Source organism: Acinonyx jubatus, chromosome A1 (genome assembly GCF_027475565.1).
Source record: "Acinonyx jubatus isolate Ajub_Pintada_27869175 chromosome A1, VMU_Ajub_asm_v1.0, whole genome shotgun sequence".
NCBI lineage: Eukaryota > Metazoa > Chordata > Mammalia > Carnivora > Felidae > Acinonyx > Acinonyx jubatus.
The window spans coordinates 228,304,286-228,329,575 of NC_069380.1; the positions used below are offsets into that span (position 1 = coordinate 228,304,286).

Sequence of the window (25,290 nt, forward strand, 5' to 3'; positions counted from 1 at the left end):
AGAGCGAGAGAGACCATGAGAGAGAGTGAGAGAGAGCAGGAGTAGGGTAGATGGGCAGAGGGAGAGAGAGAGACGGAGAGAGTCTTAAGCAGGCTCCACACTCAGTGCAGAGCCCAATGCCGGGCTCAGTCCCACAACCCTGGGATTATGACCTGAGCCGAAATCAAGAGTTGGATGCTCAACCAACTGAGCCACCCAGGCGCCTCTGAATTTTCTTGTTTGTAGTTTCTTTCAATTTTAGTTTTATTGTGTTTGGCCAGAAGATATTGCCTATATAATTTCTTTTCTTTCTTTCTATCCTTCTTTCCTTCCTTCTTTCTCTCTTTCCTTCCCTTTCTTCCTTCCTTCCTTCCTTCCTTCCTTCCTTCCTTCCTTCCTTCCTTTCCTTCCTTCCTTCCTTCCTTCCTTCTTTCTTCTTTCTTTCTTTCTTTCTTTCTTTCCTACCTTCCTTCCTTCCTTCCTTCCTTCCTTCCTTCCTTTCTTCCTTCCTTCCTTCTTTCCTTTCTTCCTTTCTTTTTTCTTTTCTTTTCTTTTTCCTTTCCTTTCCTTTCTTTTTTCCTTTCCTTTCCTTTCCTTTCCTTTCCTTTCCTTTCCTTTCCTTTCCTTTCCTTTCCTTTCCTTTCCTTTCTTTTCTTTTCTTTTCTTTTCTTTTCTTTTCTTTTCTTTTCTTTTCTTTTCTTTTCTTTTCTTTTCTTTTCTTTCTTACTGAGATGTTCTTTTATGGCCTAAAAGTGTGATCAGTTTTGTAAATGTTCGAAAGACATTGAAAAAAAATGCATACTTTCTATAGAAAACAAAATGTGATACTGACTTTATTCGTTATATTACTTGAATCCCAATTCTTTATTTGCTTTATATCCAGATAAGGATTGAGAGCTGAAGATAAAGCTATGGCTGGGTTTCTTGTTTCTTACATTTCTGACAGCTCTGGTCTGGCTTATTTTGGTGCTGAGTTGCTCACAAATATCCATGGGCGATGGAAGCATGGCCTGAACAGTACCTGCTCGCTCTGGCCAGTTCTGCTGCTGCTCAGGGAACTCACGCCATGAGGAGATACACGTGGCTCTATTTCCACTGTCGCCCCTGTCATCCTGCCGACAGTCTGCTGACCCTGGTTGCAGACCCCCACGGCTGATCACAAATCAGGAGTGAGCTCAGCTGAGACCATCATGAGAGATGTCCAGCTGAGCCCAACCCAAGTTGCCGACCCACAGGCTAGTGAGCTAAAGAAATGGTCATTGCTTTAGGCTCCTAAGCCCTGGCATGGTTGGCTGTGTAGCAGATACTAACATGTTCTTTGTGAATTTTGCCTTTTATCAGTATCAACGAACACTCTTTGTCCAATGATAAACCTTCCCGTGTTTTGTATTTTAATCATACTGCTTTGCTTTCTGTCTGTATATCTTTGTGTGTATTTAAGGTATCCAATATGATTTGATCTACATATACACAGTGAAATGATTACTACAGTCAAGCTCATTATCATATCATGTCCTCACATTGTGTGTGTGTGTGTGTGTGTGTGTGTGTGTGTGTGTGTGTGAGATGAGTCAATCTGAAATCTACAGTGGATAGTTTCGGGAGCTGAGGGTCTCGGTCCAACGACCATAAATAAACTGAATTCTGACAACAGCCAGTGAGTTTGGGAGAAAATTCCAAGCTTGAGATGGAAATCACAGTCCTGGCTGACACCTTGGTTTAGTCTGATGTGACCCTGAGCAGAGGACCCAGCTAACCCGTGCCAAGACTCCTGACCCAGGGAAGTTAGGAGATAGTAAGTATGTGTGGTTTTGAGCAACTAAGTTTGTGGCATTTGTTACACAGCAATAGAAAACAGTTACACCTTTATATTTCTTTTTAAAGAAATGTTTATTTATTTATTTTGAGAGAGAGAGGGAGGGAGAGAGAGAGAGAGTGTGAGCAGGGGAGGGGCAAAGGGAGAGGGAGAGAGAGAATCTCAAGCAGGCTCTATGCTAAGTGTGGAGCCTGACGTGGGGCTCTATCTCTTGACCATGAGATCATGACGTGAAGTGAAATCAAGAGTCAGATGCTTAACTGACTGGGCCCCTGAGGTGCTCCCACCTTTCTATTTCTAAATAATGTGATTATGTTGCTATTGATGGAAGTATTAGTTTTAGGCATCACGTATGACTTCTTTCTCTGGTGGGTGAAGAGTTCATTCACTACACGCTTGACCTCCTCTATTTGTGCCCCATTAGAGTTAACAGTGGGCTGACCAGGCTACTTGGTTTCATCTTTGCCCCAGGGATGAGTCTTAACTGGGCTTTGTAGCTCAAGGCCTTCTCACTTTTATCTCTTACCAGTTGGAGATGAGAAACAGTTCCATTTTCTAACCTGCAAATCCTGGAATTTATGGCCTCTCCAAATGCTCTTTCAATCCTGCTTGTAAAATGGCCATTTCTCCTATGAGCTTATTTCTTTCTTATGGTGCCTTGTCAAGAACAGCCATTAGCAAATATCCAGTGTTACCAATATTCTGCTTTCCCATTTTGCTAAAACCACAAATTCATTAGTTGCACTCTCAGCCTTCTAGGTTATCACAGGTGATCGTTTTATCAAACATGTCACCACTGCATAAAAAGCCTTTACTGTCAGTTTTCTCACCACCTGTCACTCTGCCCTAAGATAAGACCCAGGCACATATTTTGTGTATTATTATGGGAGCACCTCACTGCTGGTGTTAGTCTTTGAATCGTTCAGCTCTTTGACCATGACGACCAACACGAAACAAATCAAACAACCAAACTTGTGGCTTACAGTAACAAAGGTTTATTTCTACTGAGATCGCTGTGGGCTGGCTGTGGGTCTGCTCCATGGGTTTTCCTTCATTCCAGAATCCAGGCCAAAATGGTGGCCCCTCTCTGAGAGTAAAGTACATGGTGGTTTCAACTTTTGCTTGAAAAGGTTACATGTCACTTCTGCTCACGTTTTATTGGCCAAAAAGTCATGTGGCCAAGCTTGTTATCAGTGGGTCAGGCATGTGTAATCCTCCCTCAGGGAGGGGCAAAAAGTATCTACTCCAGCACCATAGCCACCCTTAGTAGACAGGGAGGCAGTATTTGTAAGACACATGGTCAAGGAGTCATTAGTTTTTCGAGTATAAAAGGAGCAACTGTAAATCAACAAGAAAAAGGCAGGCAACCACTAGAAATATGGGCAAAGGGAATAAATAAGGAGTTCACAGAGGGGAAAGCTAATGTTTAGAAGCATATGGAGAGATGCTCAATCTCATTAGCAATCAGAGATATGCAAATTAAACCAACATATCCATGCAACTGTCACAAACTATGAAGTTGGAAAATATCAAGTATTGACTTGAATGTGGGGAACTCTGTGTCCTGCTCATGAGAAGGTAGACTGGGGTAGCTATTTTGGTGAGTAATTTGGGAGGAACATGTGAAATGGCATAACGGAGGGAAATGAACGTGTTCTGTATTTGTTGCATAAGTTCCGCCCCTCCTTCCTCATTCAGTACTTGAGTGGTGAGTAGTCCCATTCCACCAGAATGTAAGCTCTGAGAGGGTGGGACCATGTCTGATTTGCCCACCATTGCATCCCTAGACCCTGCACAGGGCTCAGCACAGAGGGACACTCGTATGTGTTTGGTAAATAAATGCATGTTTTAAAAAATTCATTCAAATAAGAGAGTGACGTGCCTCGTCTATGGCAGGAAGATACGGATTTGCTAGTCTACACTTGTATTGCCCGAGTCCTTCTCTGGGAGCTGTTTTGGATTAAATTGTGATTCCCCTCCCTGCTCTTCCAGTTCATATGTTAAAGCCCTGATCCCCGATGGGGCTTTGGAGGAGGCAGGTAAGGTTAAATGAGGTTGTAAGGGTGAGGCCCTAATCTATAGGGCTGGTGTTCTTATAAGAGGACGAGAAGCAGTCTCAGTCTCCAGGCATGCACAGAGAAGAGACTGTGTGGGGGCACAGTGAGAAGGTGCCATATATAAGCCAGGAATAAAGGTCTCACTAGAAACCAGCCCTCAGGGTACCTTATTCTTGGACTTCTAGCTTCTGGAATTGTGAGAAAATAAGTTTCTATTGTTTAAGCCACCTATTATATGGCATTTTGTCATGACAGCCCAAGCAGGCTAATATGGGATCCAATTTATCACCTGGTATAAACCTGAATCATTTGGTTTAATTTGCACTTCTGTATAGTGATTCATACAAGGGCAGAAAAATACCAAGCTATTCAAGTCTCACCTATTGATCATAATTTGCTAAAATAGAAATGTATTTTGGGAAGCTTTCTATTTGAGGTGGATGGGAACTTTGATAATACAAAGTTCACCAAAGAACCTTAAGCAATGGTTTGAAGTGGTTGAATGATTTTAGGGTATGTGGTTCTTTATGGGCTGATAGGGAGTTTTCAGATCACCCACTTTTTGTTGGTTTGAGGCATGGTATAGGAATTGGGTCATCACGTTATGAAAACCAGGTTCAGAATGGAAGATCCACCTGGATAGACCACCCCAAGATGCGTGAAGAGACCATAATGGGTTGTACAGCCCATGGCTCTACCCATGTTGGAAGGCAACTTTACAGTCTTTCAAGTGCTTTTGTAGACATGATTTCAGTTGATTTTGCTAACATGCTAATAAGGTAATAAGGCAGGTGGGGCAGGTGGTATTGTCCGTGTACTGGTTAGCTTTTGCTGTATAACAATCCACTCTGAGTTATTTATTCTCATGGGTGGCTCAGCTAGGTGGCTTTGCTCATCTCAGTAGCATATGCTCCTGGGGACTGGGAGTGGCTTTGACTTGGCTAGAGAAACTTGGTTGGGACATTTGGCTGTGCTCCACTTGTCCCTCATCCTCTTCACGGGGCTTGCTCAGGCATGCTCTTCCCTTGGTGATGGCAGAAGCTTAAGAAAACAAGTGGAAGTGTTCAAGGTCTCTTGGCATAGGCCCAGAACCAACGAACTCTTATTTCTGCTGTATTCTGTTGACCAGAGTCACATAGCTGAGTCTAGAGTCAGCATTGGAGAGGATTACCAAGTTATTTGGCAACAGGTGGGGATACAAGAGGGGTAAAGAATCGGGCCATTAATATATCAACTACCACACCCCACTTTACAAGTACTGAAGCAAAGGCTTAGAGGTGAAGTGACTTCTTCAGGGCCTACAGCTCCTTGGTGGTCAGTCTAGGAAAAAATCCCTTCTTACCCATCCATCTAGTGTGTTCTCAAATGACAAATGTGACCCACAGGGGAACAGTGGGTTGGTTATAGTTCTGTTATGGTGCCTGGTGGCAGTGAGCACTTGAATAAATTCTCTGGAAAATGGATTCAATTTTTTCAAAAGCCTTGGCTGTCAAAATCTGATTTCCTGGTTGAATGAAATGGCTTTGTTGTTCAGATCCTTTGAGTCTAAATTTATTTTACATGAATTTACTTAAGAAATTGATTATAATTCCCTCTCCATTTGATGCTGCGGGGGGTATAATTGGAAGTTAAGAGAGAAAAGACAGAAACAGCTTTCAACTATTCACATACCACCTAAAATTTGCAGGAGGATAAAAAATGTAGGAGACTTCAAAGAAACTAGGCGGCGTTAGCCTCTTTTGGGGTGTAACTAACCTGGGTCTTGTCTAACATCAATGCTCATTGGGAATTTTATCCATTTTGAAAAACAAACTCAAAGAATTTTGGCTACTTGTCACTCTTCCCTCCCCACCCCTTTACAGGCTTTTAGCACATGTTTCTCGAGGAGAAACTTGAGGCTGTGCACTGTCTTTGCTCCATGCCATTCAAGATGAATCCTGTCTGCCTCTCTCTGTGTCTCTTGCTGTCAGTGATGGAGGTACTGATACGGTCAAGTCTCCATTTGTTGTCAGGTGTTTTTCACTCACTCAAATCCCATGAGAATCTCCTCAAAGAGGAATGTCTTTGGGGATTTGGGTCAAATCTTTGGCACCAAAAGATCCTGGGCACACGGGATCTTACCTGAGGTGAGCACTCCATTTGTACCTAAGAAGACATTTGGAAATTGTAACTTAAAAGTGCACCTTAATTTTATTGAGGCTAGACCAGGCTGGTGGAAATGTCCAGTGATAAGGACATCTGTGACACTCAGATGTTTGGGGTTGAGGCCCCTGGGAGGGGTGGCTTTTTTATACAGGGCATCTCAGGACAGCAATGACAATGTTGTTGACTCCTGGACTGTGGGCCTCCATGTTGTGTTGGAGAAATGAGTTCTTTTACCAGTCAAAGTTCTTTTGTACCAACCATGGCCCATCATCAACATTTGGTTCTAGTGGCCTGTGGTTCTGCTTGTCCATTTCTACATGGTATTTATGTTGCCACCGGCTACTCCAGTAAGCTCACCATAGATATGAATGCATGTAGTGGGGGTGATGGGTGATGGTGTTGTGGCACAAGTTTGCCCTTGGCAGCTTGAGTTCTGAGCTGCTTTCTTATCCTGTCTTCACTCCTTATTCTCTTCTGTTTCTGACCCTACCCTCTCCAGGTAGAGGAGCTTTCGATCTGGTTTCTGTTCTTTCCCCTGGGCTAAATGCTTAGCCCATTTTCCTGACCATGACCTCGCCCCCTCTTGATAATGACTCTGACCACCCATCCTTATCTCTGACACCTTTAGCTTCCTTGCATGCACACCTTCACCTCAACCAGCCAGGGGACCCTCCTGATCCAAGGGAGGTGTTCTCACGAGACCCGACTGTGCTCAGGCCTGGTGAGGGTTAACTGGATCCTTCTGATCTCTCTTGTGTCCAAACAGTGTTCTCGTCCAGGAGCCTGTAACTCCAGCATTCTTTATTCCATCTCAGATACCCCTTTGCATCCTTGCTTTGCGCATACACCCATTGTCTGCGCTCCTGGTGTCCCGAACATCTGTTCCACGGAACCTACCACACTGTTTTGTCGTTGTGTGTCTTTACCCCAGATGTAAGCTGTGTAATAGTAACAGCTCTCACTCAGCAAATGTTCTTAGTGGGCTGTGATGGCTGATTTTATGTGTCCACTTGACTGGGCCTTGGTACCCAGGTATTTGATCAAACACGGCTGGATGTTGCTGTGAAGGTACTTTTTAGATGAGAGGAACATTTAAATCAGGAGGCCTTGTGTAAAGCAAGCGATGTTCCATGACTTCCATAATGCAGGTGGGCCTCATACAGTCAGGCTCCAGAGAAGGCCTGTCAGCCCACCCTGCAGATTTTGGACTTAGCAGCTCCCATAATTATGTGAGCCAATTCCTTGAAATAAAACATTTGCTCCCCCCAGCCCACACCCTATTACTTATGTTTCTTTGGGGGGTGCTGACTGAGGGCGGATTTATATTATCTCATTTAATACTCACGGCAGCCTTTTTAGGTGAGTGTTATTATTCCCATTTGAAAAGTGGATAAAGAGGGTCATGGAAAAGCCAAGGAACTCGCACAAGACCACACAGCCACTAAGCAGCAGAGATGGGAATCAGACTGGCGCTTGCTCCGTGCTAAAGCTGGTGACCTCACATGACTGCTTCCCTCTGCCTTGGAATCTTCGTGGCTTCTCCAGTGCCTGCCACTGAGTAGGAGCCTGGTAAATACGTAAGCAGATGAGTGAAGCCACAGACTTTGCTGTATTTTGTTACCTCTTTCTCTTACAGACAACCAAAAGAATTTGCAGGTACTATGTAGTACCCAGGACTTTGTAGTCTATACAGATCTGTAAAATCTCCATCTCCAGATCGTTGTGTCTTCCTCTAGATAAAAGTGCGTTAAGAAGTCGGTTGGAGAAGTCACGTGTTATCTTTCGGCTGTGATTTGTTAGACGGCATGCTTCATGACTGTCTCTAGGATCCCGGCGAGGATTTTCAAGTGCCTTCCATCCAAGCTGTGGTGGATACGGTGGACTGGCCCCCACTGTCTCTTCCGGCTTCCTTCTGGAATGCACCTTCCAGGACTGCAGCCTAGAAGGCTGAAGACCACATCCCCAGCCTCCCTACAAGCTCTGGCTGTGAACATGAGTTGGGTTCTCCCCCTCAGAGCCTGCTCACTGAGGCTTGGGAGGCGCAAGGTGCCCATGCAGAGGGCCCCTCCTGCTGCTGCTTTCGTGTTGCTGCTGTCGGGGAGGGTCATGTGATGGGGTTTGCTGCAGGGGTGTTTCTGGTGCTTTCCTGGCCTCACAGGGGTGGCAACTTCACGGTGGTGCTGGCAGCTGGCTCACTGTTCTGGCGTCACTTGTTCTGAAGGTGGGGGACCTCAGTGTGGCAGCCTGTGCCCCTTGCTCCGAGCAAGAGGGGACAAAAGCTCCCCGTGGCGAGGTGAGGTGTCCCAGGGCAGACCTTCAGCCCCATCTCCATCTGCGGCAGAGGTAGGGGCTCTCATAGGGGCCAGTTGGGCATCTCGTTGTGAGCCTTATTCCTGATGGCCCAGCTCCACCTTCCAACCCTTCTGACGACTTTATAGGAACCTAGTTCCCTGTATGAAGTCGTGTTCTGCTTAAAATAGCTCGAGTGGTTTCTGTTGCCTGTAAATGAGTGCTGCTTGATGTGGCAGCCTTAGCGGCTCTAGAAATGTGTCGTTGGGCCGTTTATTGGCTCATTAGCGGGTTTTCCACTTTTAGCTTCAACGTGCAGCCGAAGCCTGTGTGGTTACCTGCCACGTTCATTGGAAAGAGGTGGGAACGGAAGGGAGTCCATGAAGAGAACTTTTACCAGAGTGACCTGAATCTGAATGACGTTATCAGAGAGAAGACTGTCCCGTGTCCCTTCTGGGGGCATTTTCTCTGGCTCTTACTGCCATTGATTCCATCTGTATTGAAGTCTTCTCTTCCCTTTATTGCTCCCCTTTTTTAACGTTTATTTTATTATTTTTGAGCAGGGGGGCGGGGAAGAATGCAAGAGGGAGAGGGGCAGAGAGAGCGAGGGAGAGGGGGACAGAGGATCCCAAACAGGCTCCCTGAAAGCAGCCAGCCTGCTGTGGGGCTCGAACTCACGAACCTCAAGATCATGCGCTCAACCGACTGAGCCACCCGGGTGCCCCTCTATTGCCCCTTTTAATCCCTGAATGTCCACGTTTTCTTTTAAGCGAGTTAATCGGGAGCTCACTGCTACATAAATATTTCCACATAAACCCGCCATTGCTTACTTCTGGGTACAGAAAAATTATCCCAATGCCCAAATCATGTATTTCTGTCTTGTGCCATTTCATCCCAGGCCAGTGTAAATGGTGTTTTGCCAATTTTACTCTTGTCACTTGTCAATTAAAGAAGTAGAACAATTATTTTGGGATTAAAAAATCATGTCCTAAGGTTACACTCAGAACTGTGGAATTTTAGCTCCTGTAGGGACCTTGGGCATCATGTGGAGTCTCTCTTTCTTTTCACTTTGAAGAGGAATAAACTGAGGGCCAGAGAGATGTATAGGGAAGTTCTCCCCATGCTCACAGGCTAACTGTTGGCAGAACTGGGCTCAGAACACGGGGTTACAATGTTGGGGAGTGTTCGGCCCACCACATCGTGTGGCTGGACTCATAAACAAGGCTTTGGTTTAAACTGTTTATTGTGTATTTGAGCATGGGCACATAGCAAGGGAAAGATGCCCCCCAATATTTTGTTTTATTACCTGTTTTTGCTACATGTCCATGTGTTAATTGAGATACCTTTCTAATCATAGGAAGTGGCTTTGGGGGTTCTTTTTAAGCAGGGCTGCTACAATGCTGAACTCAAATTTAGTACATAAACATTTGCTAAATATTTAAAGTAAATGGTTAATTTTTAACCATCGAGTTTTTGGCTATTAATTATCATCATTATTTATTTAAAGAGCAATGGCGGCATCTAGGTTCGTTTAAGGGAAATCAAATGTCATCATTAATAACAGGTCAAGGGCAAGTTGGCTCCATTTTCTCTGATTACATGCTGAATGTGCCAGAAGGTATGTAGGGCTGTGTTATCCAGAGAAAGTAGCATTTCAAGGGGGTGACCGCTGAACCCATAGCAAGCCATCCATGGCCCAGTTGACTTTGTTAAATTTTTAGAAGATGAGCATTTAATGAATTCCAGATGGGGAGATTATTAGTTCTTAAACGTTTTAAACCTTCTTTACAGAGTTGTAAAGCCACACTGTCAGGGTTCTTCGGAGAACCAGAACCAATAATAGGAGATTATCTATCTATCTACTTATCTATCTATCTACCTGAAGAGGTTTATCATAAGAAATTGGCTCCTGAGATTATGGAGGCTGATGAGTTCCTAGATCTGCAGCCGGCAAGCTGGGGTCCCAGGAGACCTGTGGTGTGGTCCTAGCCTGGCATGTTTGAGACCCAAAGAGAGAGCATATTTTAGACTGATATCTTAGCTTGAAAGTAGTCAAGCAGGAAAAGTTTCCCTTCTTTGAGGAGGGTCAGCCTTTCTGTTCCCTTCAGGCCTTCCACTGATTGGATGAGACCCCTTCACAGAAACAAGGGCAATTTTCTTTGGTCAGTCCTACTATATCAGATGTTAATTTCATCCAGTGACACCCTCACGGACACATCCAGAATGATGTCTGGATACCCTGCAGCTCATTCAAGCTGACGCGTGGAATTAACCATCGTAAGCGCCATATACGATTGAGAGCTCAGTAAAGGCTTTCTGAGAAAGCTGAATTTGCCAATGTTGAAATGTTCGGGCAGGCAGGACAATGTTAGGATGGAGTGTTAGAATCCCACCTGCTAATAAGAATGATGGTCTTGGCTTTCTACTTCTTTCCACTGATGGATACATAGGCCAATTCCGTGTGTTACATGAAGTCCTGGGTAAGGTGCTGCAGGGACGGCAGAGGACAGGGCCCTGCTCCCAAAAAGTTTTTAGTGCTCTGGGGTGGCAAGACTAATACACATGACCCAGACAAAGAACAATTAACAAGTGGCAGCGAAGGTGCTTCGAGAAGGGAGAGAGGCCAGCGTGGTTCTCAGATCTCATGCTTCAGTGTCTGGGGACATTAGTGATTGTCACAAGTGCGTAGGGGTGCTACGGCTGTTTAAGGATGCTGTTAGACATCCTACAATGCACAGCAAAGCCCTCCGTAACAAAGAATTGTCTGGCTTACGATATCAACAGCACCAAGTTGGAGAAACCCTGGTGTAGGCTGGAGCACCAAGGTTGGGCTTTATGGAGCGAGTGAGATTTAATTTACTTTTCGATTCATTCATTCTCATAATCGTTGAATGTTTGTCTAGTGCCTGCCATTCTCCGATGTCTGTTTTGTCTTGAGGCTGTGGGAGGGAACCATCAGAGTAGTTCTATGGACATGGGTCTTACAGGTTCATGGGAAAAAGGAAAATTTAGACAAAAAATCAAAATAAAGTGCAATGATTATGTGGGTGGGTGCAGGGTGCCAAGAGGACACATCTTCGTCTTCCTTAGAAGGTCAGGAAAATCCTGCCAAAGGGAAATAGGCTTTAAAATACAACTTGGAGGGGCGCCTGGGTGGCTCAGTCGGTTAAGCATCCGACTTCGGCCCAGGTCATGATCTCATGGTTTGTGAGTTGGAGCCCCGCATCGGGCTCTGTGCTGACAGCTCGGAACCTGGAGCCTGCTTCGGATTCTGTGTCTCCCTCTCTCTCTGCCCCTCCCCAGCTCATGCTTGCACTCTGTCTCTGTCAAAAATAAATAAACTTAATAAAAAAAATTTAAAAATAAATAAATAAGATACAACTTGGAGGGAGCTGGCCACACAAATGAGATGGGAGTGGGTATGGAGGGCAGGGAGAGGGGCACTGTTTGAAGCCCACAGAGCAACTTACGTACAAGCTGGGAGGTGAGGGAGAGGGTGGTACGTACAAAGAGAAGAACAGAGAAGTGAGGCTCGAGAGGAGGCAGAGCCTGCGTCTGGGGGCACCTTGAGTCAGGCCAAGAATTCGGGTTTCGTCCTAGAGACAGTAGAAAATATTTGTCTTTTAAAGTTTTAAGGCAGCGGGGTGTCAGGATCAGATTTCAGTTCTGGAAACTTCGCTCTCCACTGCAGTGCGGAGATGAGAGGAGAGGAGGGCAAGGGCGCCATCAAGGCTGGTGCGGAGCAAGACAGGGTGTGGGCTCATAGGGTAGGCATGGCAAAAGCAGACAGACTTGACGGCTGCTGAGGAGGGAAGAGAAAGGGCACTTAGTAGAAAGCGAGAGAAGGTAATCAAGGAAGGCATCGGCATGTTTGCTTGAGACAAGTGGGTGTTTTGGGGTGCCATTTCTAGGGTGCACCGGAAAGGGTGCACACTCCTTTGGTAGTAGTTGGAATCATGTGAGTTCCAACGTGGAATGATACTGAGTTCAGTTTTGGATACACGGAGTTTGAGCTTTTAGAGAGGTATTCCATTAGATGTGCCAGTTAGTTCTGAGAGCTCTGGGCCGGAGGTAATCATCTGAGAATCGTATGGTTGATGAGACTGTAGAGTGAGAACAGGAGAAAAGTGCTCTTAGAAATGGCAACATTTAGGGGCGCCTGGGTGGCTCAGTCGGTTGAGCAGTTTCGGCTCAGGTCACGATCTCCCAGTTTGTGGGTTCGAGCCCCGCGTCGGGCTCTGTGCTGACAGCTCAGAGCCTGGAACCTGCTTCGGATTCTGTGTCTCCCTCTCTCTCTGCCCCTTCCCTGCTCGTTCTCTCTCTCTCTCTCAAAATAAACTAAAAAAAAAAAAAAGAAATGGCAACATTTAAGGACAGGTGGAAGGTGAGGCGCTTGCAAAGGCTTCTGAAGGGGGACCAGAAGAGTGGAAGCAAAACCAGAGGAGGGTGCTGTTGGGGAGACCAGGGGCGACTGATCTGGGGGCGGAGAAAGGAATGCTCTGTGCTCTCCCACGGCCGACTCTTGCTGCCAGGGGTGAGTTCACGATGTTCAACAACCGCCACAGCACCGGTGCTCACCCACCCACCAGAATGACCGCGGGATGGTGTCGTATGAAAGCTTTCTGATTGATAGCCCACCCGGCTGTAGCTCTGGTGGGCATATCTCCCAAATAAAGAGGTAGGACAGCTTGCTGGGACATTCAGTCTGGGTGGGAAGAAACAGGAAAATCTGGGACATGTCGTCGTTAAGGGGTGACCCACGCCTGGAAGGATGATGGTTCATCGAGTCGTTTGGGATCGTGCCTGAAGCAGAGTCGAAGCCGCTGTCAAGGTCATTTGAAGGTGACCTCGGTGAGGGTTTTCAGACCTCCTCCACACCTCTGACGTGCAGATGTTTATACCTGTAACCTAATTTGGGGCACTTCTGCAGAAAATTATTAGCGAGAGGGAATAAAATGCGTTGAAAAGATAAAACTTTCTATACATTTTAGAGAGTAAGTCTCACCTAGCAAGACACTTCCATTAGCACACACACACACACAAAAGGCCTTTTTCAACAAGATGACTGTCACAAAGAAAAAAATGTAGACAGTCAAATGATTTATTTCCCCATCCGTATTGCGTTCATTCACGGGGAGATTCACCTTGTGAACTAGTAATTTTCTGGGCTAAGAAAAAGAAGCAGGGCTGCTTTCTTTTTAGGGAATGCCGATTTTTTCTTTTTTCTTTTTTTTATGGTGGGTTTCTTTTGGCCTAAAAAAATCACCTAAGTCTGTGGCTTTGATATCAGGGAAAAGGCTTCCTTCAATTGCTTTAACCTTTTTCAAACCGTGACCTGTTGGGATAAATGTTCTCTTGCTGAGAATCAAGGTTTTATCCGATATCTAAAGTTAGGCGGGCAGAGCGGGATTGCAGGCCACTTTCTTGAGGTGGTTTAAGAGAAATTCAGGATCTCAGATGGAGAGAAAGAACTCCGATGAAAGATCAAGTTGAAGACTCATACTCTAGGCAATTAAAGAAATAAAAAGACAAACCCCGCTCTTATGCCGGGGGGTGGCTGACACCAGAACGGGACCAGCATTGGACCAGGAATGACCAGCACAGAGGAAGGGTTCTGACAGATTCTTTCTTCCCTTTTGGGGAAACACTGGAGGCCAGTTCAGACAGGGAGGTGTGGGCAGGCACGAGGGTGGGGCTGTGTGGGTCTGTGTGGCAGGGTTTGGTGTGTGGGGGGTCAGAGAAGTTAGAACCGAACTCAATGATTTGAGGTCCTTGGATTTGAGGTCCTAGAACCGAACCTCAATGATTTGAGGTCCTTGGATTCCAGTGGAGGCACGAGTGATGCCCCCCTCTCCCTGCATCCCATCCTCTTGGTGATGCTCAGGGCCTCTGCTCAGGTATCCCCCCCTCCCCTGTTCCTCCAGCCCCTTGGGTTGCTTCTTCAACCAGCTCACCCCCCAGCCCTGCACTCGCACAGCCTCTGGCGTCTGTGACCCCCGTGGGGCTAGCAGGTCATTAACTGTCTTGACCCGGACTTAGGCTCATGTGCATTGTTCTTTTGTCCTTTGCTCATATTCATTTTCTGTTCTCCTTCTACCTGGTTGTGGATTTCCTTACCCATCTGTATCTCCTGGACCCTGACCTTGGTCAGGCACGATTTGGGGATTTTTAGAATTGCTTCTATCACATGCCAATGCCTTGAAGTGGCATTGATGACAAAACAACATTTCATCCCTTCCAGGCATCATGCAGAGTCCAGAAGAAGTATCATGAATTCCAGAATGTCTATCATCCTCCCCAGCGGGCACCTCTGTGGGAATTCAGGTGTGTAAGTGGGGAGCAGAGAGGAGGATGGGGACCCAGGCTTCGTGACCAGTCCCGTACACACAGCACATACAGAGGGCTTACCTCCCAGAGCAGAGACTGCCCCCCACTTACCCAGACTTCCCTGCAGGGAGACCGGGCCGCAGCGCTGGCAGGAGGGGTGGGGAGAAGCAATTAAACTATCCCACGTGTCCTCTCTTCCCTGGCTGTGGCCACCTTGCCGGACACACTCTGGATGGCATACGTAGCCCCACGATGGTGGAGCAGCTCTGACCCCCTTGAGCAAGAAAACCTTTATGATGTGAGCCCACGCCAGAGAGTCTGGGTTTCCTTGTGTGGTATCGCTGGGCTGCAGCTGACCCCTTCTCTTCGAAGGTCTTTTCCAGAGTGACCTGAATGTACGTGTTCCCCGGGATTGACTGATACCCGTATTCAGCTCTCTACCCCCGGTCATGATCTGGGATTTGTACATCTGCACGCGTGTCCGCGACGTCCTCACTTGTGTCTTCCGTGGCGCGGGCTTCGGAGCCTGTTGACTGGTCGGAGCCCGGGGGGCGGTGCTGGGAGCTGTGTAGAAGCTGAGCGGAAAACCAGTGTGTGTCTCCCGTGAGCTCCAAAACTTGAGGTTCTGGCAGACAGTGCGCTGTTTTCTCGGGTCGACGTTCTTCGGGGGGGACATGCACTGGCTGACTGTCCGGGACCCTTCCTGTGCTTCCACGTGCCACTCACCTTTTCCGTGAAACGCTGTGCTTCATCTACACACTTCCCAGTATAATGAACGCGGGTCGGGATGGAGCCTAAGGGCGATTCTTGGATACCAAGGGGCTGCCCAGGGAACTTGGCTTCGGCAAACACCCTTAAGGAGCAGGAAGTCCCGAGGCTGGATTTTGATGACTGCTTGCTCTTCTGCTTCCCCAGTTTAGGGACCCAGAATTCTGAGAGTCCTTTCGCTTCTGATGGGGAGTTTGGACTATACTCATCTTGGGGGGAGAGGAAAACAGCCTCTCTCTCTCTCTCTCTCTCTCTCTCTCTCTCTCTCTCTCTCAGCTTGATGAATGAGTTTATTATTGTCTGTATCTGAAAAATCTTCATAGGGAATTGCGGCTTGGTTTATCAGCTCTTAGCAGCCTACTCGGAGGTGTAAGGAAGCCTGGGTACTTCTGAATTACCTGATCGTTCTTCGGGGCAGGAGGTATTTTGGGATGGCTCCACCTCATCTTTTTAACCTCTTTCTTGGGCTTCTTCTCATAGCCTTCTCTTGTACAGCGGTGCGAGCTCTCTCGTGCGTCTCCCCTGCCGTGTCTGGAGCCCACGGTTCTTTGTGCACTGGGGGAATTGTTTCTGGAAGCAGCTTCGTCTTCTTCCATGAGGCCACACACAGAGCCTGCAGCGTTCTGACCCGTGGCGTGCTTCCGATGTCCTTCTACATTGAACCCCTCGCTTTTCCAGTCGTGACGGGGGGAATCGTTGGGTGCTGTGAGGGACCAACAGGCCTCCACCCACAGCTCCAGAACTTTATCTGCAGGGGCAGTTCTGGCAAGCCCTACATCCCAATAGCAGGTGAAGGGACCAGCTTGACCATCAGTGCCATTCACGTTGTATTCATCTCCAGTCCCCTCCACTTGGCCTTCATAGGTCTTATCCGTGCCAAACCTAGTGAGAAGCCTGCTGGCCAGCGGCAGGTGGACACAGTATGCTGCAGTATAACCTGTCAGGCCAGCCTTCACACCGTGCTTTGGGAGTTCATGAGCATGAGCTGCACAGACTAGCATGTCTCCTTCTGCATGGGCATAAGCCACCTGGCAAACGATATCCCTGTTGGTCACACGAGCGATCACCCTGTATTTACGTGTGTTGTACCTATTTTTACCCTGAATTACCATGTGTTTCCAAGCATGGTGATCGGTTTTTACCCGTCCCCCCGCCCCCCCCCCCCCGTTTCTTCTAAATTTCACCTGGTATCTCTTGAAGTGAGACAACTTTATTTTTTTTTATTTAAATTTTTTTAATGTTTATTTATTTTAAAGAGAGACAGAGTGTGAGCAACGGAGTGGCAGAGAGAGACAGAGACACAAAATCCAAAGCAGGCTCCAAGCTCTGAGCTGTCAGCACAGAGCCTGACGCAGGGGCTTGAGTCCACGAACCATGAGATGATGACCTGAGCCAAAGTCAGGCGCTTAACTGACTGAGTCACCCAGGCGCCCCTATTCTTGGCAACTTGAACAAACCCCATCCTGTGGCACAGAGAGCGGTGTCCACGCCTCGCCCCTTACTTGAGGTTGGCTGCTTAATGCGCAGGGTCAACCAGGGAGAAGGAGTTCCTTGTTGAAATTGTTTTCTTGTTCAGTTCATCTCCCTGTGGTACGACCTTGAACATGACCTCCTGGCTTCGGTGGGTTTGTCCTGGTGACTCCATGGGGGTGGCGGTAGCTGTCAGCTCGAGTGGCTTCTCCAGAGCTGAGGACACTTGCCCTTTATCGTTCCCCCATGAAGCTTACAGGCACAGGCACAGCCCCAATGGACTTAAGCCAGTTTGGTTATGTGCATCTCTTGGGTTCTTCTTGGTCGATTTGGGTAGCAGCTAAAGAAGTCGGAGGTAGGTGAGAGCCTTGACTTTTTGCTCCTCAAAAAGCCTCAAACCAGCTTCAGCCACACACAAGGCATTTATTGAAACAGTCTTAATTTGCCAGCAGGCCCCAACGTGTTCATTAACCTGTTCTAGGAGCTTAATGAAGTCCTAGCTCCTGCCCCTTAGGGGTTCTGACTCCTGCTGGGCAGAAGGAGTCTTGAGGCAAATGCCAAGGCTGTGGAGGCAAATGCTGTCACCAGCATCAGACAAAGATAATCCTCCCAAGTCCAGGGCCCGATGATGGGGGATGGTTTAGGGCTGTTGTCACACATCATCCCCAAGGGAAGGGGTTCAGGCATCGATGAGTTTTTGCACCCTCTTCCTGAAGGGGTGGGGATGTTTTAAAAAATATTTTAGCCAATCCGTGCATCTTAAATACCTTTAATGTCACTATTGGGAGCTCCTGTCTAGCAGCCATCATGATAATTAATAGGTCACTAACTGCACTTACAGGCACCATTTTTGGTATTCCATAGGCCTTATTTGATGACAACAGAAGTTTCTGCAGTCACCACCCCGGTGTCTGGGCTCCCTGCATAGCACACCACAGTCTACCCTGAGCTCTGCTCCTTTGACAAGGGTGCTGACAGCTCACTTCACATCACATGGTAGATCTGGAGTGTTTAAAAGTGACCTTCTGACACAGAGATGGACAACAGATGACATCGGGTGAGGGAGCCTGTGCCATTATAGGTGACAGTCAGAGAGCAGCAGCTGATGTGGGGGCACTTCACTGCCCCCCGTGTCTTACGTTCATTACCTACGTAATCCTCATGATAACCCATTGGGGTTGTCTGTCTCATTAGCACCACCTTTCAGATAAGGGAGCTGAGGCTCCGTGAAGTTCTAAACTTTCTCAAACTCAGTAGCTAGTAGGTGCAGAGATATTCACCCCAGTGTGTGACCTCAGAACATCTCTGCTACCCACTGGATCAGATCCAAAGCAAATGGCAGTCCAGCCAGAGAAAGCTGTGGCCAGCATAGCAGACCTCAGGAGCTGGCTGGGAGTGTCCTCGCTCTGGTGACGGCTGGACCTCATTACACACTTTTGGTCCCAATGATAAGAGGTCGGTGCAGAATGTCTTGATGTGGAAGCCTCAGTTTCATAGGTCTCTAGACAGGGTCTTTCCAGGAGGGTAGATGAGGGTTGGATTTAGGTCATCTCACAACTGCCCAAAACTGTGGTCCAAGCCTGCCCTCTTTGGCTGTGCCCCCCTCGATGAGCCCTACCCCACACTGGCCATCTAGGAGCTGTGAACAGGGTGCTACCCTGATCACTGGGAGCCTCCTTCAGGGCTCCCTTCACTGCCTGGACCGTGGAACTTGGTCTTGGCATGTCCCCTTGGGGGCTCTCATCCTCCCTGGGTCACTCTCCCTGGATCCTGAGGAAGTCCTCATTTGTTATGAGCCTCACCTTTCTACTCTCTACCAGTGAGGTTTACAGATAACTTTGATGAACTTCAGTTACTTGAAAATTTTCATCCGTCTCATCATTTATGAAACCAGTATGAGCACCTTTGGGGTGACGGCATTGGTTTTGGGGCACTGTGTCATGGTGGCTGAGCACCCGGGCTCTGGGGCCAGGCAGGTCAGACTCTGGCTTGGCTACTCCATCGCTGTGTTGAGCAACTGATTTGACTTGTCTGTGCTTCAGTTCCTGGATCCCAGAAGAGGGATAAGACGGTACTTACCTCACAGGGTTGTTGGAGGGTTAAGTGAGTTAACCTAGGTGAGTATTTGCTTCCCGGCCAACTCATTTGAATGGACTTATGGTGAGATTTAAGTAATAATCTTCTCTGGAATTCTTTTTGTCGACCACGTGATTTGCCGCAGAGGGTTTTAGGAAGGCGGATGGAGGGGAAGAATGCACTGGAAGTGGTAGCAAGAGACACCTTGTCAGGAAGCACCGAGTGCGGCTGTGAATTTTCAAGCCATCGGTGAGTGGCTTGGTTCTTACCATCTTTATCCGAGTTTTACTTTGCTAAGTACTGTCCATCAATTTGTGAATATCTCAGTTATTTGAGGTCGTTCATTCAAGGCAAAATGCTGAAAGTAAAAGCGAAATCAAGGAGAACCCCGGGGCTTTGAAGGCTTTTCCTAACTCGTGGCCATTTTCCGCCTTTAAAAGCACTGACTTGACTTTTACAAGAGCCTGTAGAATAATCTAACAGAAAATGGAAACCAAGAGCACAGTCATTCCCTTAAATATTTTATATTGCATTCGGATGTGCATTTTTCAAAGATCATTTCCTTGACATTTTCTGGGGGTATATTTCTTGGGAAATAAAATAAGTATGTTTGGTGGATGCTCATACCAATTTATTTAGAGCTATAAATAAGATAAAGATGCCTCCTGTCATTTGTACTAGAAAATATAAGGATCAGAGGAATATCTTAGGAGGACAGGGCAAAAGATTAATAATGCTGTTCAGATGGTGCTGAGGTTGGCTGATGCTTTAACCCGTTTTAGTGGATCCTCATGTGAATTATGCCTAAGAATGGTGATGGAGATCCTATGGCCCAGGAGGAGGCCAGAGACACAATGCTCCAGGCCACATACTTCATTAGGGGCTGCTGAGTGACAGAATCCAGATTTCCTAGTTTTTCGATCTGTGGATGTTAAGTAGATTCCTTGGGGGTACCCAGATCATTCTCAGTGCTTCCCTGAGGCTGGAAATGACCCTTCACAGGAAAGAAATTTAGTCATTCCAGTTGGAGCCTGTAGTGTACGTACAGTGCTCCCAGGAGACGAAGGAACTGGCCACACTCTCCCAGCAAGGAATCTCTTCATGCCGTGAACCTGTTGACTCATTGCATTGCTGCAGTGGGAGATTTGATGGAAATGGCTCCCCTGGGATGGACAGTGAGCAAGGATGGAATATGCAAGCCCCATAGGACCAAGTGCGCAACTTTAGGGCAAGTGAGGGCGGACGTGGGAAGGCACTGGAGATTCAGAGAAGAGACACTCCAGTCTGGGTTGGACAGGGAGGGCTGTGGGGAGGCAAAGGGTCAGAGCAGGGGTACAGAGGAAGGGAAGATGTTACCTGGGTGTGGGAAGGGCTCAGTATTGGGAAGGATGAAGAAAAGCACTGTAAGAGACAACAGAGGGATGAGCGACCCTGCCTGACATTGGGGAGGAGCTGGTTGTGGGCAGGGAAGTAGGAGAAGGTTGGCTGGTGGGCCAGTAGTTCCTGGCTATAGTCCCTGTAGTCAGGGTGTAGTCACTGGTCCCGGGAGTTCAGGTTTGAAGGTAACAGGAAGCCGTAGGTGATTTTTAAAGTAAATCAAATCAGTGGGGCACCAGAGTGGCTCCGTCGGTTAAGCATCTGACTTCAGCTCAGGTCATGATCTCACAGTTCGTGGGTTTGAGCCCTGTGTCAGGGTCTGTGCTGACAGCTCAGAGCCTGGAGCCTGCTTTGGATTCTGTGTCTCCCTCTCTCTCTGCCCCTCTCCAGGTGGAGCTCTGTCTCTCAAAAATAAATAAACATTAAAAAAATTTAAAATAAATAAAATCAGATATAAAATACAATCTTGTAAAGAACTCTTTTGTAAATCCTTAAAAAAAATTTTTTTTAACGTTTATTATTGGGAGACAGAGAGACACAGAGCGTGAACAGGGGAGGGATAGAGAGGGGGGAGACACAGAATCTGAAGTAGGCTCCAGGCTCTGAGCTGTCAGCACAGAGCCCGACGTGGGGCTCGAACTCACAGATGGCGAAATCACGACCTGAGCCAAAGTCGGCCGCCTAACCAACTGAGCCACCCAGGCATCCCTCTAAATCGTTTTAAAAACCAAAGAATATGTGTTATTGTGTAAATGCAGTGAAAATAGTGACTTTCAAATTCAATGATCTTATGAGTTCAGATTTTGTACGTTGTTTTCCTGGATTGGGTGAAGTACAACTCCATTTGTCTTCTCCCATCACCAAAATAATGCCATCCTGAAAGAGAAGTAAAGTATGGAGAGAAATGGGGAAAATAAATTTTTAGTAGACGGAAGAGCACTGCTATCAAGTTCTTTCCGTTTTGTCTCAGAACTGAAAGCAAGCTTTTTATTTATTTCTTCTTTTCATTTTTATGCCAGTATACATAGTGTCCAAGTCACTTCAGAAACTTGGGACATTTTATCTTATTTCTTTTTTTTTAATATGAAATTTATTGTCAAATTGGTTTCCATACAACACCCAGTGTTCATCCCAACAGGTGCCCTCTCCTCCGTGCCCATCACCCCCCCCCCCCCCCCCCCCCAGCCATCAACCCTCAGTTTATTCTCAGGTTTTAAGAGTCTCTTATGGTTTGGCTATGGTTATGGTTAGGGACATTTTTTATTTGGAACAACTGATATGAAGAAGGATGTGGTGGTGGTGGCTTAGGGCTCCTGGTGAGACTCAAGGAATGGCTGCCAAGTGGCTTGTCCCATCCCCTTCTCTTTCTTGCCCAAGAGATTCCTCATTTTAACATCAAAGCTCAGCATCTGCTCCAGAATCCTTCTCAACACGCTGTTCTTGGGAATTTCAACTGAATCTGCGATCGGAACGAAGTTGCCTCCTGGCTTTGAGTGTAAGAGTGGTTCTCATTCCTCAGCAGGCATCAGAAAACCTGGAAGACTTGTTCTGTCACAGGAACTGGGCCCCACCCCTTCTGATTTAATAGGTCTGAGAATTTGCTGCTGATGCTGCTGGGTGGGGAGAACGCTTTCGGGACCACCATCTTGGATTTTAGAGGAACCATTAACCGGTGGCCACTCAATTTTCCAGTTTAATAGGGGTCCTTTGGGTGAAAAGGGCAGCTATTTAGAATTTCCTTACATTTTCTCTTGCTTCCTCTTCTCTGTCGTCCTTCTTTTGATTGCTCAATTAAAATGTTTTACAAACCAATGACCTTAAGCAAGAAAATGTCTTAGTCCAGAACCACTTGCTTTTTGACATTCCAGTAACCACAGCACCTTAGCTGAAATATAAGTTAATGTTTTAGAATATGAAATGAGCAGTTTCTGAATATAAGAAGAACTGTTGGGTTGACAGAGTAGACCAAAGAAGAATGTGCTGGCAATTTTCTCAATTTTCACCCCAGATCAAGGGTTTGCATCGGCGGCGATGTGGCTGGTAACCGGGAGTTGAGGTAACGTTTGTGTCAGTTTCCTCCTGCTGCGGTAACGAAGCGCCACAAAACTGGGTGGCTTCAACAGAAGAAATGCATTCCCTCGTGGATCAGGAGGCCGGAAGGTGGAGGTCGAGGGGTCAACACGGCTGGCTCTTCCAAAGCTGTGGGGGAGAATTGCCCTCTGCCAGCTTCTGGTGGTCTGCCCACCTTGTGGAAAGGTCACCCCTCCTCTGCCCTCATTGTTTCCCCCAGTTTTCTCGAAATACAATTAACAAATAAAATTGTAAGATACCTAAAGCCTACAATGTGATGACTGGATACACATATACATTGTGAAAGAATCTCCCCATTGAGTTAGTTACTTAGCACAGCATCACCTCACATATTTATCTTTTGTGTGCGAGAACGTTTAAATTCTGTCCTAGCAGATTGCACAGTACAGTGTTATCCACAGGAGATCCTCAGACTTGCTTCATCTTATAGAGGAAGGTTTGTACCTTTTGACCAACCTCTCCCTACTTCCTGGTCCTCCTAGCCCCTGGCGATCACATGTATATAATATATATATGTATATACATATATGTATATGTATGTATATGTATGTATATGTATATATATGTATATGTGTAGTATATATATATAATTTTTTCATTTTGAAAAATTTTTAATGTTTATTTATTTTTGAGACGGAGACAGAGCACAAGCAGGGGAGGGCAGAGAGAGAGGGAGACAGAATCCAAAGCAGGCTCCAGGCTCTGAGCTGTCAGCACAGAGCCCAACCCGGGTCTTGAACCCATGAACTGTGAGATTGTGACCTGAGCAGATGAGCCACTCAAGCGCCCCTATTTATATATATTATATATAATATACATTTTTTAGATTAGTTATATGTTATTTTATATATAAAATGTATAAAATTTTATATATATAAATATGTATATTTTAGATTTGTTACAATATTAGTTTTATATATATAAAATATATAATATATATATTTTAGACTCCACATATAAGTGAGTCCATGCAGTATCTGTCTTCCTGTGTGTCTTTATTTTCACATGAGTTTCTCCCTGTGTGCTTGTCTATGTGTCCAAATCCACTCCCCTTATTTATTTATTTACTTATTTATGAGAGAGACACAGAGAGAGAGAGAGAGAGAGAGAGCAAGCAGATGAGTAGGAAAGGGGCAGAGAGAGGGGGAGACAATAGAATCTGAATCAGGCTCTGAGCTATCAGCACAGAGCCTCACATGGGGCTTGAATCCACGAACTGTGAGATCATGACCTGAGCCGAAGTCGGACGCCTAACTGACTGAGCCACGCAGACACCCCCAAATTTCACCCTTTTATGAGGACACCAGTCATATTGGATTAGGGCTCACCCCAAGTGGCTTCATCTTAAGTATTTACATCTGTAATGATCCTGTTTCCAAATCAAGTCACTTTCGGTGGCACTGGGGCTAGGATCTCAACACATGAATTTTTGAGGGATGCAGTTCAACCCCTCACAGTGACCCCGAGCTAGTTACTGCTCAAGCTGCCTGCAGGACGCCTGGCCACCGCGAGAAGCCTGCAGGGGCGGGGGCACCCACCTCTGGCACCCACCTGTCCTCTCAATGGCTCTGGCGATTGGCCAAAGATGCCACAGAACGTGTCTGGGGACGTGTTCATAACCACAAAATATCCTGCTGCATGGAAGCCTACTTCCCTTCGTGTTCTAGCTTTGAACTCTGAATCGTTGAACTTGGAAATGGTACCACTGCAAACTAGAAGATCAACGACTAAGCTTGAAGAAGACACTGCTTTTGAAAAGGTAGGACCTTATTATAACTGATCCTGCAGTTAAGGGATCCTATTAACCCTCGACCCCAAGACAAAGGCCTGAATCTTCTGAGACAAGATATCTGCCAAACGTCTGCCAAGGACAGTGCGAGCAGTAAATACGTCAGCGGCTGTGCGGCATCCGAAGTGTGGCTCTGTGCCCGGTGGACCTGCCAAGGCCAGTTACACGGCTTGTATTTTGATCTGAGGAGCTTGTGCTTAGCTTGATATGGGGAACATTTCTCTCTGTCTGTCAAGAGTATTACCTTGTTCATTAATGTGTCACTAAAATTTAAAATGCCACCTTTCTGCTTCCCAGGTAATTCCCGCAGACAGGTTTGAGGCATATTGTGAAAAGCACGTTTCTCAGCAGAACTAGAGCCACAGAACGTTGGTGGACAGTGTGCTTGGGTTTTAACTGCCTGCGTCCCTTGGATGACCGATGTTCACGTGATGTGCCTGTTCCTCACAGTTGCCCCTTTGCGAGGTGTTTTGCTTAATTTCCGCATCTGAATTTCTACGTACTCAATCCTTCTATGAGTAATGATTACTAGGAGGAAAATCATGTTGTTTTTGTTATTTGAGCACTTTTTCTCCGTTGCCATGGTCCTTCACTCTTCTCCCATTTCTCGGGTGCTGTCACCTCTGGGCAGTTGTTGGGTGAAGAAACCTCAAGGTGGGGGCCTCAGGACACATGGCTTGAGCGTCAGTGAGAAATGAGGAGTTGCTGACATCCAGCTCTGGCTTTTCGTTTTCCTTCTTGTTGGAATGTTAGTTTCATGTTTCTTAATAGATTCCTTCAAAGAAATTCGGGAGATAGAGTAAGGATGTCTTCTGCAGTCCTTATATTTCTTTCTTTTTTTCTTTTTCAATGTTTATTGATTTATTTTTGAGAGAGACAGTGCAAACAGGGGAGGGGCAGAGAGAGAGAGAGGGGGAGACAGAGAATCCCAAGCAGTGCCCGACACGGGGCTCGAACCCACCAGTGGAGAGATCATGACCTGAGCTGAAATCAAGAGTTGGCCGCTTAACCAACTGAGCCACCCAGGTGCCCCACAGACTCTGGTTTTAAGAGGAGTGACTCCCTTGTGCTGCTTTAAGTATTGAGGGTTTTCTTGTAGGATATGC

The 25,290-nt window shown here is 46.6% G+C and overlaps 1 protein-coding gene and 1 pseudogene across 9 annotated transcripts in view; one reads left to right on the top strand and one right to left on the bottom strand.

The window, feature by feature from the left end:
* The window catches only part of ATPSCKMT (ATP synthase c subunit lysine N-methyltransferase), a 339,506-nt gene that overhangs the window by 122,427 nt on the left and 191,789 nt on the right, over positions 1-25,290 (top strand). The window contains exons 5-6 of one of the 9 annotated variants that reach the window (XM_053202138.1): positions 14,528-14,610; positions 24,482-24,500. The exons of 7 other annotated variants lie outside the window; for them this stretch is intronic. In XM_053202138.1, the coding sequence (XP_053058113.1) occupies positions 14,528-14,610; positions 24,482-24,485 (87 nt within the window). In that variant the 3' untranslated portion in view covers positions 24,486-24,500. Of the gene's footprint in view, positions 1-14,527; positions 14,611-24,481; positions 24,698-25,290 lie in introns of those variants that run through there. One more of the 9 variants, XM_027074226.2, reaches the window with a different exon arrangement.
* Positions 15,739-16,583, bottom strand: LOC113603342 (60S ribosomal protein L5-like; annotated as a pseudogene).